This window comes from Mus musculus, chromosome 11 (genome assembly GCF_000001635.26).
Source record: "Mus musculus strain C57BL/6J chromosome 11, GRCm38.p6 C57BL/6J".
Lineage (NCBI taxonomy): Eukaryota > Metazoa > Chordata > Mammalia > Rodentia > Muridae > Mus > Mus musculus.
In genome coordinates, this window is record NC_000077.6 from 33472374 (window position 1) to 33490101 (window position 17728).

At 39.2% G+C, this 17728-nt stretch overlaps 1 protein-coding gene across 15 annotated transcripts in view; it reads right to left on the bottom strand.

Annotated features, from left to right (window-relative positions):
• Ranbp17 (RAN binding protein 17) overlaps positions 1–17728 on the bottom strand; it is a 301991-nt gene that overhangs the window by 260580 nt on the left and 23683 nt on the right. For all 15 annotated transcript variants that reach the window (NR_110973.2, XR_003949486.1, XR_380976.4 and 12 more), the window contains 7 exons: positions 15270–15374; positions 13545–13710; positions 10633–10706; positions 8649–8768; positions 6770–6916; positions 5791–5963; positions 2514–2707 (listed from right to left, as the gene is read on the bottom strand). Coding sequence is in view for 9 of the 15 variants with exons in the window: in NM_023146.3 (NP_075635.1) it covers positions 2514–2707; positions 5791–5963; positions 6770–6916; positions 8649–8768; positions 10633–10706; positions 13545–13710; positions 15270–15374 (979 nt within the window). In the remaining 6 variants the exon portion in view is untranslated. The remainder of the gene's footprint in view (positions 1–2513; positions 2708–5790; positions 5964–6769; positions 6917–8648; positions 8769–10632; positions 10707–13544; positions 13711–15269; positions 15375–17728) is intronic.

Below are 17728 nucleotides of genomic sequence, written 5' to 3' on the forward strand. Positions count from 1 at the left end.
TGTTACCTGAAGACACTTAAAGAATACAAATAGAAAAGTCGTCAAATATTCTTATTTACAGATGGTAAAATCTTTAATAGTGCCTGAGGACTACTCAGACTTGATAAAGCCTTTCAACAAGATGCAGAACACAAACCAACATCCAATACTCAGAAGCTTTTTTTTTTTTAACAAAATGATGCACTTGCTAAAGGGAAAAATCAGGAGGTTAAAAATCCCATTCATAATAACTTTAAATAAGTAAAACCCAATAACAACCTTAACTGAGGAGGGCAAACACAACTACAGTAAATACTTTACAAACCACGAGAAGGAGAAGCCGGCGACACCAGCGGATGAGGACTCCTTATGCTCTACAGACCACGGGAAGGAGAAGCTGGTGACCCCAGGGGCTGCGGATGAGGACTTCCTATGCTCATGAGTTGCCACCACTAGTTTTATGAAAACAGCTTCATCACTAAAGTGACTTACAGAAACACGGTAACCCCAACCAAAATTTCAGAGATAGTAAGTATTCAAACAACTAGAAAAGAATCCTAAAGATCATATGGAAGCAAAGAAGACCATGAATGGCTAGGGTGTCAGGTACTTATGTAGCAAAAAGAGCCCTGGGATGGTAACGAAGTGTTTAACCTCAGGCTAATTACTTTACTTAATTAGTTGCTTTGTTCAACTGGTGGGGTTTTTTCAAATACTTTCCTGTGTAGACTTTCCCTCACTCTGCTGACTATTCCAGATGCCTGCATAAGCCTTTTAATTTCATGCATTTTCATATGATATGTCTTAAGGTCATTCATATTTCTAGAATACAAAAAGAGCTACACAAACAGTAAAAAAAAAAAAAAAATTATTATCTCGCCAATCAGTTCTGCCATGGGCAGATGAACATGGGCAGTTGCCACACAACTGTCACAAGGAAAAGCACAAATGGCCAGGAAACACATGAGGAAGCGCAGCATCCTTGCAATCAGAGAAAGGTAAAGTTGCTCTGAGAAGAAGTCCTTGACCAGTTTGACAATGACTAGGATGAGACAACAAAGGACAACATGAACGGGAAAGGGCAGGCATTTGCAGCTGTTGCGGATGTAACCCTGTGCAGCCCGTACAGAAATGGGCTACGGCCGGAATTCAGCAGTCCTGGATCTCTCCTCAGGGGCCACAGAGGCACCGGTGCTTCCCTATCTAGTGCTGTGCCTGTTGCCATGGCTTGGAAATGCCACCAGCCTACATGATCATCGACAAACATAAGAAAAGAGTGCCCACATACCCAGCCATGATGAAAAATTAAATCACAACATTTGGTAGAAAGGGACAGAACCAGAAATCATTTTAAAAGACTCCAAAAGACATACATTGCTTGTTTTGTCCTGTACACAGACTGTAGATTTAAAATTGTATGTATAACATATGAGTATAGGGCATATTTTATCTGTGGGTGTTGTACATGGCATAAAACATATGACACAGGGTCATAAACGGTAAGGAAGGAGGAAAAGGAGTGGAAGGTATGAGACACAGAAGCAGGAGTGACACACGGGAGTGAAGAAGGGAGCGAGGAGGCGCACAGGAGCGAGGACCGTGGGGAAGAGGGATGGGAATGAACGAGAGCAGAGCAGAGCAACACAGACCTGTGGCTATGCCAGGGAAGCCCATTGTTTTGTATATTAACCTAACAAATAATAAAAGCTATAAATGATTTCATCCTTATATTGCATTTTAAAAATCTGAAAATAATTATTCCCTGCTAACTATCTGAAGGTATTTAAAGGAATGTAAAAGTGCACCCTCCCTCAGTAAGATTAAAGATGAAATAATAAAGATCAAAATTTAAAAGCCGGGCCAGGCAAGGCTGGCACACACCTTTGATCCCAGCACTTAGGAGGCAGAGGCAGGAGGTTTTCTGAGTTCAAGGCCAGCCACGGCTGGTCTACAGAGTGAGTTCCAGGACAGCCAGGGCTACACAGAGAAACCTTGTCTCAAAAAAAAAAATAATAATAATAATAATAAATAAATAAATAAATATAAATAAATAAATAAATAATTTAAAAGCCATGGTGAAGACTAATGAATAAATACAAATAAAATCTGGTTAGGCTTCTTTTACAGGCTGACTTTAGCCAAGTGTTCAGTCTACTATTAAAAAAAGGAGAAAATATTACTTCAAAGACAATGACATCACACTGCCTGCTTGAGGATCATTAAACAACTGTTCCTGATGAGTCCATGATGAGTTGTTGCCTGTGTGTCCCATAAAAATATTAAAGGTCAATAGTCAAGTCACCAAAATATCAAATGGCTTAATATGATTAGTGGTTTAAAAATGGACTAGACAACAATGAGAGAAACATAAAAGTAGTTTACCTCAAGACAGACTGGCCTCAAACTCAGAGATCCACCTGCCTCTGCTCCAGAGTGCTGGGATTAAAGGTGTCACCACCACACCTGGCTTACCGAAGGACTCTGACAATGATTCCCTATGGCACGCTGCTCACAACTGTCTAACACAGACTGACCTTCTTGAATCGCCATGTCAACAGCCAGCCCCGGAGCAGCATGCAGAAGCTTTTGATAGTTCTGTGCATTTTGGTCAAATAGCTGTACAAGAAGAGTACACGTCTTTTCATATTCACATCTGCTAACTGTACACAGCTGCTCCAGCTGCTGGAACACGGTAGCAGTGTCATCCAGAGGGTCTTCTAAATTATCTCTGAAATATGAAAGACATTCACTTACAATGTGGGACATCTTAATCACAACCCAGAAACTTTGCAATGTAAAAATGCTATGATGAAACAAGAAATAAATGACAAATGAATATGGAAGATTAAAAATAAAATCCCAGCCAGGCAGTGTTGGTGCACGCCTTTAAGCACTTGGGAGGCAGAGACAGGCGGATTTCTGAGTTCAAGGCCAGTCTGGTCTACAGAGTGAGTTCCAGGACAGCCAGGGCTACACAAAGAAACCCTGTCTCAAAAAGACAAAAAATAAATAAAAACAAAATAAAATCCCATATATAAAGTTGACATGATTGTGCACATAGAAATTAACACACACACACAAACAGAGAGAGAGAGAGAGAGAGAGAGAGAGCTCTACTAGAACTAAGAAGTGAATTTACTGAAGTCATAACAAACTAGTTCAAAATACAAACCTGCTGCTCTATAATGTCAAAGAAAGAAAATGAACGAGGACTATTAAATAACAGTGTTGCACGATTTTTTTGTTGTTGTTGTTTTTCAAGACAGAGTTTCTCTATAGCCCTGGCTGTCCTGGAACTCACTTTGTAGACCAGGCTAGCCTCGAACTCAGAAATCCACCTGCCTCTGCCTCCTGAGTGCTGGGATTAAAGGCATGCGCCACCACGCCCGGCTCAGTGTTGCATGATTTAAGGAGCGTGGTAAGTGGGGTGAGGGTTCCTCCTTAACTCAAGCACTCAGGAAGTGAGGACGGAAGGCTCAGGAGGTTAAGCCTAGCCTCAGTTACAAGTAAATTTAAAGGCTACCTAGGAGCCCATGAGACACTGTTCTCAAAAGTAAGTATGTAAAAATAAATGTTTAATACAAAGGTACTGACTGAATCTAACTAAATATGCTCAAGATCTAAAGGCTGCAATTATAAAGTACTGACAAAAGGACGCTAGAGAGCTAGACAAACAGAAGGGCAGGTATGCCATGTCCGCTGACCACAAGACCCGACCCTGCCGCAATCTCAGTCCCTCTTCCAGATTAACAGATGACACTGAGCACAATTCCAACAAAGCAGGCATTTCCTTGTAGAAATTCCAAGACTGGGCCAGAGAGCTTAGCTGGCACAGTGCTAACTGCGAGGCCCGAGGACCTGACCTTGATCCCTAGAACTTCATAAATAAAAGGACAGAGACACCCCATGAAATGTCCTTTGACCTGCACACAGGTGCTACGCATGTACTCTCCCCCATACAATAATATATTTTTAAATAAAATAAGAGCCTGAAAAACTAATGCTAAGTTTTACATGGAGAAAAAAAAAAATGAAGCACAATTGCCAATTCTGAATAGAGAAACCAAATTGGAAGACTCACACCATCAAATTTCTACATTTATCTTATGTCTAGTAACTAAGACAGGGCACAGGTGGACTAGTAAGAACAGAGTTTCAAAATGGAACCACATATATGGGGTGGGTTAATTTTTAACAATATGAATGGAATTCAACTAGAAAGGATAGTCTATATCCACAAAGGGGGCTGTGTAACTAACTGATGTTCCAAAGCAAAGGACATGGGGACAAGAAGAACCTGGACTTAACATGAAACAAAAAGATAAATATATGCATACTACACATGTAACAGAATTATAACACTTGGGGTTTTGGTTGTTCATTTTTCCTTTCTGAGACACACTCCTCCTGAATAACCTAAGCTGGCCTTCCATGTACTTGTGACTTCCAGAGCTTGTGACTTCCAGAGCTTGTGACTTTCCTGACTCAGCAGAACAAGAGTTGGGCATACAAATGGGTGTATCCACACACAAAACAAAAATTAACTTCAAGTAGATCACACGCCTAAGTGTAAATCTTAAAACTATAATGAATAAAAAAAAGCTCTGACTTGAATGAGGTAAAAATTCCTCATACATAGCAGCAAACACCCACAGAACAAAAACAATAAGCGGGAGTTCATCAAATATAACTTAAAAGAAAATATAAGTCTCTAAGACTTGTGAACAGAATATATAAACTTCTAAAATCTTAATCTAAAGAAATAACCCACTTTTTAAAAGGGGTTGGCAACAGATTTTTAAAAATTACTTTCATTTTATTTTATGTGTATGAGAACTTTGCCTGTGTCTGTCTGTGCCCATGGAAGCCGAGAGAGCTTCAGCTTTCCTGGAGTTACAGCCCGCCAGCTGTGAGCCACCATGTGGCTGCTAGGAATGGAGCCTGAGTCCTCTGAAAAAGAAGCCACTTAACCTTATGGCAAAAAAAGATCTGACAGACACCTGGCAAAGAATCAATGCAGACAGCAGATAAGCATATGAAACAATGCTCACTGTTACAAGTATCATGACTCATTGATGGAATACAAATTAAAAGCACAATGAGATACCACTACACACATACTAGACTTACTATAAAATTAAAAAGACCATCAACAGCCAGCAATCAAGTCCAGAGCAGATCAAACTTAGGTGTTCATATGTAAGAGCAGATGTTACAGACATTTTAAAAAATAGCTTGGCAGCTTTTTATAAAGAAAATACATACTTACCGTACCACCAGGAAACCCATATAAAGGTAGTTTGCACAGAGAAATGGAAACTTATGTTCATATAAAATTGTGCACAACAATGATGTCAACAGTTTATTCACATTGCTAACAAAGTGAACAGCCTAAATGTCATCAACAGTACGTGGGTGCACGGATACAGTCACAGACAGGATCCTACTCTGCAATAAAAAGGAAGGAACCCCGGAGACAACATGGAAGGATTCCAAAGGCATATGATGCCAAATGAAAGGCACTAGACTTCATCTGTACAATAACCTAGAATTGGCAAAAATTGTAGGAAAATAAAAAGATGAGTCATTGCCAGAGCTGTGTGCTAACTAAAAAGGGACCAAGTGTCTCTAGGTTTGGGGATTATACTCATGACACTCAGTATCACCAGTGCGGTGGTAGCTACACAACTGGACACAATTGTCAGAACTTACAAACTGTACACCAGCAACAGTGAACCTTAACATTTTACTAAAATCTTTAAAAATTACAAGATGAGACAGATAAAAATAAAACATTTAATATTTCAATACCTCACAACAATGGCAACAGATTCCAAACGGGACGTGATAAAGGCCTTTGTGATTTCAGGTGCATAAGTGTCTAACAAGTGGGGTTCAGCTGACTTCACAAAAGGAACGGATGCTACCATCCTCTGCCACAGAGTTAATAAGTAATGAACACTGTTGGGGGCAAACTCCCAATGCTACAAAGAAACACAGCAAATGTTATTTAAAATGGCATTATGGCATTATAGCATTCTAAACAAGAAATCATATAGCAAAGTACCTACAGATAAAACTAACTGGGGTTGTTGTTCTTGTAGCCTAGGCTAGCCTTGAATTCATTATGTTCTAAGACAGACCTTTAGCTTTTGATTCTCCTGCCTCCACATTCTGAGTGCTGCTATTACAGACAGTTACTGCCATACCCAAGACCTGCTGCTAGCACAGAACCTGGATCTCTGTGGCTGTCAGGCAAGCAGGCTACCAACCAAGCCACATCTCCAGCCCTGATAAAATTAACTTTTACTGATAACAAAGCTCTCTGCAAATAGCAAATTTTACAAATCTAGTAAGTACTTAAAAACTAACATCTCTCACTATGCGACATACTTGAGTGACTATTAAAATGTTTCCGAATTTCCTTAAAATCTATTATACAAGTATTCTGCAAGAGTATAATCAAATGGGAACAGGGTTTCCTGTCAACTTCCAAAGGAATTTTCCCATAATATAATCTATAAAAGCATTTGTTTATTTCTTTACATAGACTTCGATACCCACCACTCTTTCATTACTAGAAATTTAAACAGAATATCAATTTTTATTATTTTATGTGTTGCAATGACTATTTTACCTAAAAACTTTGTAAAGAATAGTAATTCCCTAAGTACTCAAAAAAGTATTAAAAAAAAAAAAAAACAGAAAAAAAAAACCCACCTCCACCAAACCTATACCAAGAAATTGATTTAAAATTATGGCTTAACCTCGATTATACATTTGTACTTACCTGAAGGCTAGTAATAGTAAAATTGGCAATTAATCCAATCACTTCCGCATACTCCTTCACCAAAACTAACTCTCCCAGCTGATAGTTTGTCTTTAAACGAGCCAAAAATCGACAGAATTCATGATAATTGCCAGGATCAGACAAACCCTAAATTAAAATACAAAAGAAAGGCTCTTCAAAGAAACTGATAAAAATCCAAGTATTTATTTCTGTTCTGAGCCCTGGCTCTCATGCACACTGACTGTGGCAGATGGGTAGATGCGATTACAGTGCTGGGGACCGGGAAACAAGTGCAGCCTGATAAGCTTAGTGCCACTGTTAAATACAGTGAGGAATCTAAAGCAGAGCTTTTAGAAGCAGCATCACACCAAGATGACAAGATGTGTTTGGGAACTTTTACACAAAAAGCTTATGTGGGGGGTGTGTGTGTGTGTACACATTATACAAGTGCACAAGCACAAATCACAGAAAATTATTTGAATGTAACTACCTGTGTTCTGTCATCCCAAGTTAACATCCTGTCTCTAAACGACAAGTCGTTCAGATAAATACTGCATGTAGGTGACAGGTGACTTTTTGGAGAAAACTTTAAAAAAACAGACCACAAAAGACCTTTCTAGAGTGGCTAGAATACCAAACTCATGTTACCTCTATATTTAAACACTTTGCAGAATAGCTGGCATATGACCACATTTTAAAATGAATTTGTTGAATACTAATACTTAAAGAATCTAAAGAATTTTAATAATGGGGGCTCTAGGGGGGAAAAGTACATATTATCTAGGGAAATTTCCAAAAATACATCTTAGAACAAGTCTTTTCATGCACAATTATGATTCTAAAATACCAGATTGACTTTTCCAGTGGCCAAGTAGCTCCCACAATACGGCTCATGATCGTGAGCTGCACAATTTTAAGATAAAGCCCTATCTACAAGCAAAATGAGTAAATGCGAGCCCTGAACTAAGAGATGTGTTCAGAGATGTACAGAGGTGTGCAAGGTAAGGCACCCCACCTAAGAACTACTGGGGTGTAGAGGGTGTGGGCAGTAAGGTATCTATGTGGGCTGCACATAATACATTACACACATATGAAATTGTTGGAGTAAATAAAAAATATTGTAAAAAAATAAAATGAAAAAAAAATCTCTTCAATAGCCAGGGAAACAAACAAGCAAACAACAATAACAAAACCCAAAAAACCAAATGCCTTCATCTCTATACAAGGATAACTGATGGCCCAAAATTGCCAGTAACTGCGAAGCATAGAGACAGCTCTTCAAGCTACCATTTATGTGTTTACAGTCCATGGCTTAACTACAAATGTTTTCATCCATAAAAAAACGAACTGAAAGTGATCCAATTCTTGTTACACATTCTACACCTCTCATGAATGTCTCTGCACGTGTGTGCTGACACCAAAGCGCTGGAGCTATCGCAGTTTATTTCTAAAGCTACAAACCCGGTGTCCACAAGAGGGCAAAAGACAGTATTTCAAAATTTAAAGCAATGTATTTCAATATTAACAATTAAGTTTAAATTGTCGCCTACTACAAAAAGCAGTCACTCCTCAGTCACCTCAGCAGCCTAAGGAGCACAAGCAAGGACATAAAGTACAACGATAAAGACAGACGCGGAGCACAACACGTGACTTCTATCACAGTCACCTAAAACAAACACAAATAAAACACTGGAAGGAACACTGAAGCTACATTGAAATTCTCTCATTTAAAAAAATGATTATAACAAATGAGACCTCAGGAAGGTGAATATAATACTAAATATTTTTCCCAAAACATAATATATTTAAAAATGTATTCTGTACCAGTGAGCAGAAATATAATTTCTATATGCTAAATATTAAATTATTTCATAAATACCTGGGGGTTTTCAAGTATCCTTTTCACCCCTTTAATTAAGTTACCAAGGTACTTGGCGCGCTCAGGACTGCTAAATAAGGATCTTCTTGTAGAAGCAAACTGAACTAAGCACGAAAGTGCCTGAAAAACAACACAATTTGTTATTTTAATTTTAAAAGTGGCTATGTCCACTATCACCATCTACAAGCCTCTGCCCCACACTAAAACAGCACTTGTAGATATTCTCCCCTCACCCTCCTCTGCTTGGAGACTGCATTTTTCTATCTGGCTTTCAAAATCTTGACATGTGCCGGGCATGGAGGCGCACGCCTTTAATCCCAGCACTCGGGAGGCAGAGACAGGCAGATTTCTGAGTTCGAGGCCAGCCTGATCTACAAAGTGAGTGCCAGGACAGCCACCTGTCTCGAAGAAAAAAACAAAACAAAAAACCTTGACATGTTTGTTTTAATTTTTGATCTGCATTCCTTTACAAAGGAAGGCACCTCAGGGGCTGGGGAGATGGCTCAGTGGGTAGTGACACTTCCATGAACATCTGAATGCAAAGCTGGTGGTAAGGGTAAGAGTGAGAACAAACATGAGAATCTTCCTGTTTAGACCATACTCCAGTTTCTGACTTTCTTTACTGTTTAAAAAAAAACAAAAACTATCCTCCTTAAACAGCTACTGCACAGGACTAGGAATCATCAGTTTAGTCAAAGCAAGGCACCAGTGCATGGTTTAGGGGATAAAGAGGCCTGAGATTCCATCTCAATGCCTACTCTGGTGCCCTGGGGAAAGTCAATTAGACACTTGGGCATGGTTTCTGTTCAGGTCAGCCTCCTGAGGACAGTGTTATTAACCTTGCAAGGCCATGGTGAGCAGGAAGCAAGATAAGCATCCCTTAACAGGGCCTTGGGCTAGTCGTCTCAAAGCAGAGTTCTCTTCTGCACTTTTTAAATCATGAGTATATTTTTGCTTTATACTAAAGTATAATCATATGACTTCATGCTTCTTAAACAACTAAAAGCAATTTCCTAGTTGAAAGACAAAAAGGTAAGGCACAACCTCAGATAGGTACCCTGTGACACTCAGATTAACGCTTTCAACTCTAGATTTGAGAGCTTGTTTGGTTAGGAACGCAGCTCAACAGGAAAGCACTTGGGAATACAAGTCTTCCTTTTAAGTGACATTTAAACAAATGCACTTTAAATCTAAGAACACTTTTCCAGAGACACAATTCTCCAATTTCTGGTTGCTTAAATACTAAACAACATTTTTTCCAACATTGCTCATATTCTCAAAGTTCTGTGTAACAATGAAATTTTTTAAAAGTTTAGCATCAAGAGTAATGAGCACCAATCAAGTGAGTGGCCACCTTTGTCTGTCTCAGAAAATTCTGATGGAGACTGCCAGTCAAACCTAAGACAAGTGTCTAAGCAGGCAAAGAAGAGAGATGGTTACAAAGACAGTCCTAGTGGCGCGCTGGACTTGAGCAAGGTGAGTACTGGTTAGGGAGATATTGGTAGAGGTTGGGAGACTGTCCTGGCTTTGGCAGGAGCCAAGATCAGTTACTGATTCTGAGCTTAATTACAAAGTGGAGTTGACTGTTAATAAATCCTGTTAATAGATTCTGTTAACAAATGTGTAAATTTAACAAAATACATTCAGAAGTGAGAGAATTACTAGAGAAATATAACTCAATTAAATGCATAAGAATTTTGAAGTGTATATTATCCTTACTTCAGATTAGAAAAGAACCACATGGACAAGGCTGAGCCCGGCACCGAGGAGGATGAGGATGGAAGACAAGTTCAAAGGCAGCATGGGGTATACCATAGACCCTATCCAAAAGCAAAACCAGAAGCTAGACAGACATGCAGCTCAGTTACCACACTAACATCAAAGGTACGGGGCCATAGGTGCAATTCCCCAGGAGTGCAAAAGAGCAACAACCAACTACTGAGGGTCTTGTATCTTTAAGGACTAACAAATGACTTATACTTACTAACTGAGACAGCAGTGGTGGGAGCGAGTGATACAAATTGAAGAAAAGATCCAATGTTTCTGGCTCTAGGAAAACTGGAAAAAAAGATGATTTTTCTAACACCATTAATTTCACTAAAAGATTATCAAACACATAAGAATGTCAAGACCTTTACATATGGCTACCCACTGCAGCTAGACTATTATTTATTTATTTATTTATTTATTTAATACTGGCTTTGAGACCAAGTGTCTCTATGTACCCCTGGAACTTGCTTTATGAACCAGGCTGGCTTAGAATTAAGAGATCTTGCCTCTGCTTCCTGAGCACTGGGATTAAAGATATCCACCACCACAGCCTGCTTACAGCTGAACTATTCTGATTCTTAAGGGCTTTTTTCTTTTGATAAATGAAACAGTACAGACGTAAAAACTTGCTAGTAAGATGGGTCTTAGTTCTGTACAGTATCTACACTTCTAAGTAGAATGTTAGTTTGTATTTACCCTAAAATAATAAATATGGGGTAAGGAGTACTAGGAAGCTTATAAAACAGCAGCTGTGTCCTGTCCCATTCATATATTTACATTTAAAAAATGGTCACCATGGAGCTGGGGAGATGGCTCAGAGGTTAGGAGTTCAATTGCCAGCAATCACATGGTGGCTCACAACCATCTGTAATGAGATCTGCTGCCCTCTTCTGGTGTGCTCATATATATAAAATCAACAAACCTTTAACAAAAATGGTCATCATACAGTTTCACTTGATCCCACCTTACCTTAACTGTGTTAGATTTTAGTTCTCTAACTTACCAATCCCATCTCTGAAATATCCATCCTTTCTCTTCCCACTACAATCACAACGTGTGATACAATCAATTCTAAAGTGTTTACTTACATTTATAACCATGCAAAAAATAACAAATGAGCTGAAGAATATTATCATTATCTTACACTTACAATGATCTCTGTACTTAAGGGAAGCACAGTGGCTTGGCTTAGTTGTATATATCTATCTGCCACTAATTTTTGCCAATGTTTTGTCAAATTCACCAAAAAAAAAAAAAAAAAAAAAAAACCCTTGTTAACATTTCCATACAACCAATATCACTAAACATCATTTCCATTTGCTATACCTGTCACCTATTGATCAACCTCAACTGGTGGCCCTTTGTCACATCTTGTCTCCTTTTCACATGTTTACCATCATCTTGTTTGAAGGGTTCCTTTTACCAACCCACTTCTAGTCTCTTGCCTTGTATGTTAAACAGTTTGCAGAAAGCTAGCACTCAAAGGAGGGATTTGGAAGGACTTGCAGGTCTGAAAAAGTGTCTTGCTTTTAATCATTTCCATTGAGTTTGAAATCCTGCAGCGGCCTGAGGCTGCTAACCCACTCTGAGTCCCTGCTGTTACAGAGAGGCCTAGTGCCACTCTAGAGTCAAACCCACAGAAAGGGATTTTTTCTTCCTCGAGCACATCAAGCCGCTTTTCCTGGGACCTCATAAACTCAGAGCTAGTGCGCATCTTTTTTCACCCATAAAACTGGGTACCGGTGCAACTTCTATTCATATTCCATCCTTCGCTGATGAGAACACTGTTGGGTTTCCATCTCCCTTCCATTTTCCCCTACTCTCTCTTTCTAGAACTTCCAGTAATCAAATCCCAACCATATGGCTTCACCTTCTAATTCCCTCACATGTGCTCTTCCGTCTATATCTTGCTTTTTAAATTCTATTTTGTAAATTTCATTAACTTTCTCTTCCAAGTTATTTACTGAATTGTTAAATTATGTGGCAAATGTTCTATTCTTGTCTCAGGAGTGCTTTACCTTGTTTCTCTCTCTAGGGATACTAAACACATCCTTTTAAAGTTTATTTCTAGCCAGGCGTGGTGGCGCACGCCTTTAATCCCAGCACTGGGGAGGCAGAGGCAGGCGGATTTCTGAGTTCGAGGCCAGCCTGGTCTACAGAGTGAGCTCCAGGACAGCCAGGGCTATACAGAGAAACCCTGTCTCGAAAAACCAAAAAAAAAAATAAAATAAAATAAAATAAAGTTTATTTCTAGTCTTTGCTTTGTACATCCAACTTAAACTTTCTAAGATTAATAAATTAGAGATTCACATACAGTTCCAAGAGCTGATTACCACACTGGTGATCTCTTATAAAAAACAACACTCTACCACCACAGCCGGCGAGCCCAGCACAATCCTCCAGCCATAGAGTCAAGTTTCATATGCACTCAGAGGTACATACATATTTTTATCCTATGGTTTTTATTATTACATGTTGGTTTATGACATTATCACCCATCAAGATGTAGAACGCTAAATCCCTTGTTTATTAATCTTTTATTCCTAAATTGGAAGTCCTTTAATAAATAAATAAATAAACAAACAAACCTTTATGTTAACCCTCTATCTGATATCCCCAAATCTGATGCTTTTCTAGTTTAATTCTGCAAGAAACACAGCTATAGGAGGGAGATGTCCAAGCACAGAGCCAACGGCTGTCAGTTTGTCTCCCAGTTGCACAGGTGAAGATCCAAACTAGAATAAAGTCCCCTTAATGCTCACTCTCCAGTCCTTACCCCACATCTACCCTGAGGAAGCCTAGTTCCTCTTGCTTTCTTCTGGGTGTCCCTCCTGTCACACAGTAAACCCAAACTCTGCTCTGCTCAGGCCCAGACTCTGATTCGTTCACCTTGAAACTCTGCCAGAGCCTCTCCACTAGCTATGTGGGCAGCTCTAGTGCTTGTCTTTTTCCTGAAATCAAAATATAATTGTTAGTATGATATGAACTGGACAAAGCATTTTACTACTGAGTATTAGTAGCTGTTCTGAATTAGACCACTCAGAATAAAGCAGCACTCCAGCACACGCTGGGTTAATTCTGCACCTTGTACACTGACCATGTTAACCCTTCCTTCTCTCTTCTTACTTGTTCTCCAGGTTGTTGGAATCTGCACTGTGCAAAGATCGTCCGCAGATTCGTCTGCTGAACTGCCCAGGAAGTCAAAGTTCAGGCAGCTGAGGACCAGCTTTAAGACCTGCATTACCAGACTCTGTTGATCTTGATCCTGAAGATTTAAAGGTTTGGCCAACACCTTCAAATTTAAAAATAAACATTACAATGAAACATTATCACTAAAAGAATTGTAGCTTCATACATTTAAATATTTCTTTAATGTGAAATAAAAATTAGTAAAATAAAATCATTGTCCACACATTTCTATAATAGACTTACTTTTAAATTTCTCTTGTAAAATGAGAATAAAAATGTATTACATACTGCAGATTGCCTTCTAAAGCTGATAGAGGCCAAATGTAGCGGCGCACACCTCTAATCCAAGCACTCAGGAGCAGAGGCAGCAGGTCTCTTGAGTTTGAGGTCTACAGAGCTAAGTTACAAGTCAGCCAGGGCTACACAGAGAAACCCTGTTTTAAAAGCAAAACCAAACAAACAAATAAAACAACAACAAGAGCAGCAAAAGCTGAGGCTTCATTTTCTTCAAGAAAATCTGAGCTAGCATCTTGTGTAACGGACATGCATTCACCTAGTGAGGCCGCCAGTGTTGGTCAGGCCACAGCTTCTGCAGCACAGATGTGCCAGGCTTTCCATAAGGCCGCTTCCCACAGAGCCGCAAAGTACCTCTTGGACATTAAGAATTATTTCTAGAGAGGCCTAGACCTCTCCGAGAGTAATACAAAGAAAGGGGAGGTAGGTAGGTAGGTAGGGAGGGATATATGTAAGCAACTAACCACAGGCAGTACCGTTCAGTCAGATGAGGAGGTCAAGAACATCAACGCTATGTTATCTACCTTCGAAAATGGTATTTTTCCACACTACAAGAATATTCTTAAAATAGTCGTTTAACTAGCCCTACGACAGTGATTCTCAACGTTAACTTACAAGCTTAAAATGTTAATCTAAACAACGTAAACCTGGACCACCCTGCAGTGTAAAATGTCCTCAGCACTCACGGTCTGGATTTGGGTGGATTTCACATTTCAGATTTTGAAATTTTTCACCTGGTAAAATTTACACAAATATTCTAAAATTTAAAACACTCTAAAGTCTAAAACCCTTCTGGCCCCAAGCGTTTATAAAGGACCCTTAGCCTGTAACAGAGAACTGAAGAGACATGAGGCGAAGCTCTTAATGCGATGCTCTGGAAAGCACTTCACACTACCACATAAACAGCATGGGCAGTGTGATGGAACCAACCCTTCTCAGTGCAGCAGAGAGAGCCTTACAGTTAGGGAGGTCAGGTATGCTCCACGGTGCACTAAAAACAAGTCGGAAATTCATATTCCCCAAAGAAACTGTTAAAAGAATTTTGGGAAAATAATGACAAAAAATGGAAAACTGTAGTTTTCTATATGGGCAAGCAGAAAAGAAAATTAAAACTCAAATTAGTCTGTCCAAGTAAAAATCAACATTATAAGAAGGTAGAAACTACTATTGCCTAAACACAAACACTGAATTCTCTACGGCGTCATCTTCCATACTCAGGAAGTAAAATTTGTACAGATTTACCATATTTAAGACTGACCACACAAGTCTCTTAAAGGAAAAAATCAGAGGAAAACTATGCACTCGAAATTCATTCAAAGTAGTAGGTTCCCAAGCTACTCTAGGAAGCCAAGTTACCAGCCAACTTACCTGTTTCAGGAGAGAACACGCTAACACCAGAATGTCTTTTAGAGAAGTGTCACGGAATGAGGTAGCTATTTTCCTATGTTTTGCTGAAGGTCTGGAATAATCAACCTAAAAAGGTCAAGACGAGTTAGGTTTACCCAAGGCCATGGAAAGGTAAGGCAAATGTACTATGAACATAATGGCACTCGTAACCACAAGAGCATGAAGACAGAGCTTGTCAAAGACTGCGAGGGAGACTTGATGGCGATCCTCAGGGCGGAGACAGGGTTAGAACCCACCCAAAGACCATCAATGTTTCAGTGCCAATGTAAGACCCAGATAATAGCACCACAAACACTGAGATGGTGGGTTCATGAACTCTGCCCGGTACTGTATATAACGTAAATAACTTCCCTAACTCTCAAATGTCCCCTACAGAACACCTACAATGCCACCTCTATTAAAATACTCTTCAAATTCTAACGTGTGAATCAGTTAAATTTTATATGAAAGTATTTAAATGTCACAGGGTTTATATTACTAAAATTTTGAAAACAAAAGTAAAAACATACTCAAGAGTTTGATTAGAGCCAATCGTGGTGGCCCACGCCTTTAATCCCAGCACTCGGGAGGCAGAGGCAGGTGGATTTCTGAGTTCGAGGCCAGCCTGGTCTACAAAGTGAGTTCCAGGAATGCCATGGCTATACAGAGAAACCCTGCCTCAAAAAACCAAAAAAAAAAAAAAAAAAAAAAAAAAGAGTTTGATTAGGCACACAGTGTGTCATCTCAGAATATTTTATTAGCTAACACAAATGTTTTTGTTTTTGTTTTTGTTTTTGTTTTTGTTTTTCTCCAAGCCAGGGTGATCTCACTACGTAGCTATGGCTGTCATGGAACTAGCTGTGTAGATCAGGCTGGCCTGGAAATCACAGAGATCTGCCTACCTCTACCTGAATGCTGAGATTAAAGGCATCTGCCACCGCCACCTAGCCAGAAATTAACTTTCTAAGAGAATTTCAGTCCCTAGCCTAAAATGTAAAAATTATTTACAGAGTGGTATTAGAGCCAAGAACACTCGCTTAATACCCATGAAATGATAGGTTTTATCACCAGCACTGGCTCCTTTCTCTGACAAATATATATTATAATACATATTTAATACATATATATTACATATATGCTATATATTTCCATTATCAATAGGAAATAAGTCCAGTCCTAGTAGTAATTACCACTGTGGCCTAAAGTTATTGTAGATTTATTATTTATCTCTTTTGCTATTTGAAAGACAGTAGGAAACCATTTTTCCGCTGTTTTAAGAATTAAAGATAGATAGATAGATAGATAGATAGATAGATAGATAGATAGATAGATGTAGTGAGCTAAGAACTGATTATCTGATACTTTCTAAAGTCTAGCATACAATTCAGACTATTCTTAAATGCTACATTTACTTATAAAATATTAAACATAGTAGGCTGGGCAGTGGTGGTGCATGCCTTTAATCCCAGCACTTGTGAGGCAGAGGCAGGCAGATTTCTGAGTTCAAGGCCAGCCTGGTCTACAGAGTGAGTTCCAGGACAGCCAGGGCTACACAGAGAAACCCTGTCTCAAACAAAAACAAAAACAATAAAATGAAAGTGAGCATTGACCATTATTAGACAACTCGAACCATACGCTTCCTGGCAGGAGATGCTAAGAAAGCCATAGCATCATTGCTGATATTCCTGATTAAAAAATATATATAATCTGGATTTAATAATGAGGAAACGTTGAATAATCTCAAAGCAAAAGATATTTTAAAAAACAACTAGCTTGTAAGCTTTATGTATCAGGTTGTATGATGGATAGTTTTATGTCAACTTGACACAAACTAGAGTTATCTAAAAGAAGAGAACCTTCATTGAGAAATGCCTCCATAAGATCTGGCTGTATGGCATTTTCTAACTCATGATTGATATGAGGAGGCATAGTCCATTGTGGGTGGTGCCATCCATGGGCCTGTGGTCCTAAACTGTATAAAAATGCAGGCTGAGCAAGCCATAGAGAGCAAGCCAGAGCACCCCTCAATGGCCTCTGCATTAGCCCTTGCCTCCAGGATCCTCCCTGCTTGGGTTCTTGCCCTCACTGCATTTGATGATGAACCTTTACATGGAACTGAATAAATAAACCCTTTCTTCCCCATGTTGCTTTTGACCGTGGTTTTTCATCATAGCAATAGTAACCCTGACTAAGACGGGCTGTAAAGCAAAGGGGATCCGCCTGACTAATCCTCCCAGACTGAAGAGGACTAACACAGTGTGAAAAGCAAGCACCTTGAAGCAGGCATCAACCCTAAGGACACACTGGGGCTGAATGGGGAAACAGGACTAAATAGCAAAATGTCACTTTTTAAAAATATAATGGTAGTATCGTGATCATGTAGGAGAAAGAATGTCCTTGTAGAAGAAAATGTAAAAGTATTCTCTGGGGCCATGAGAATG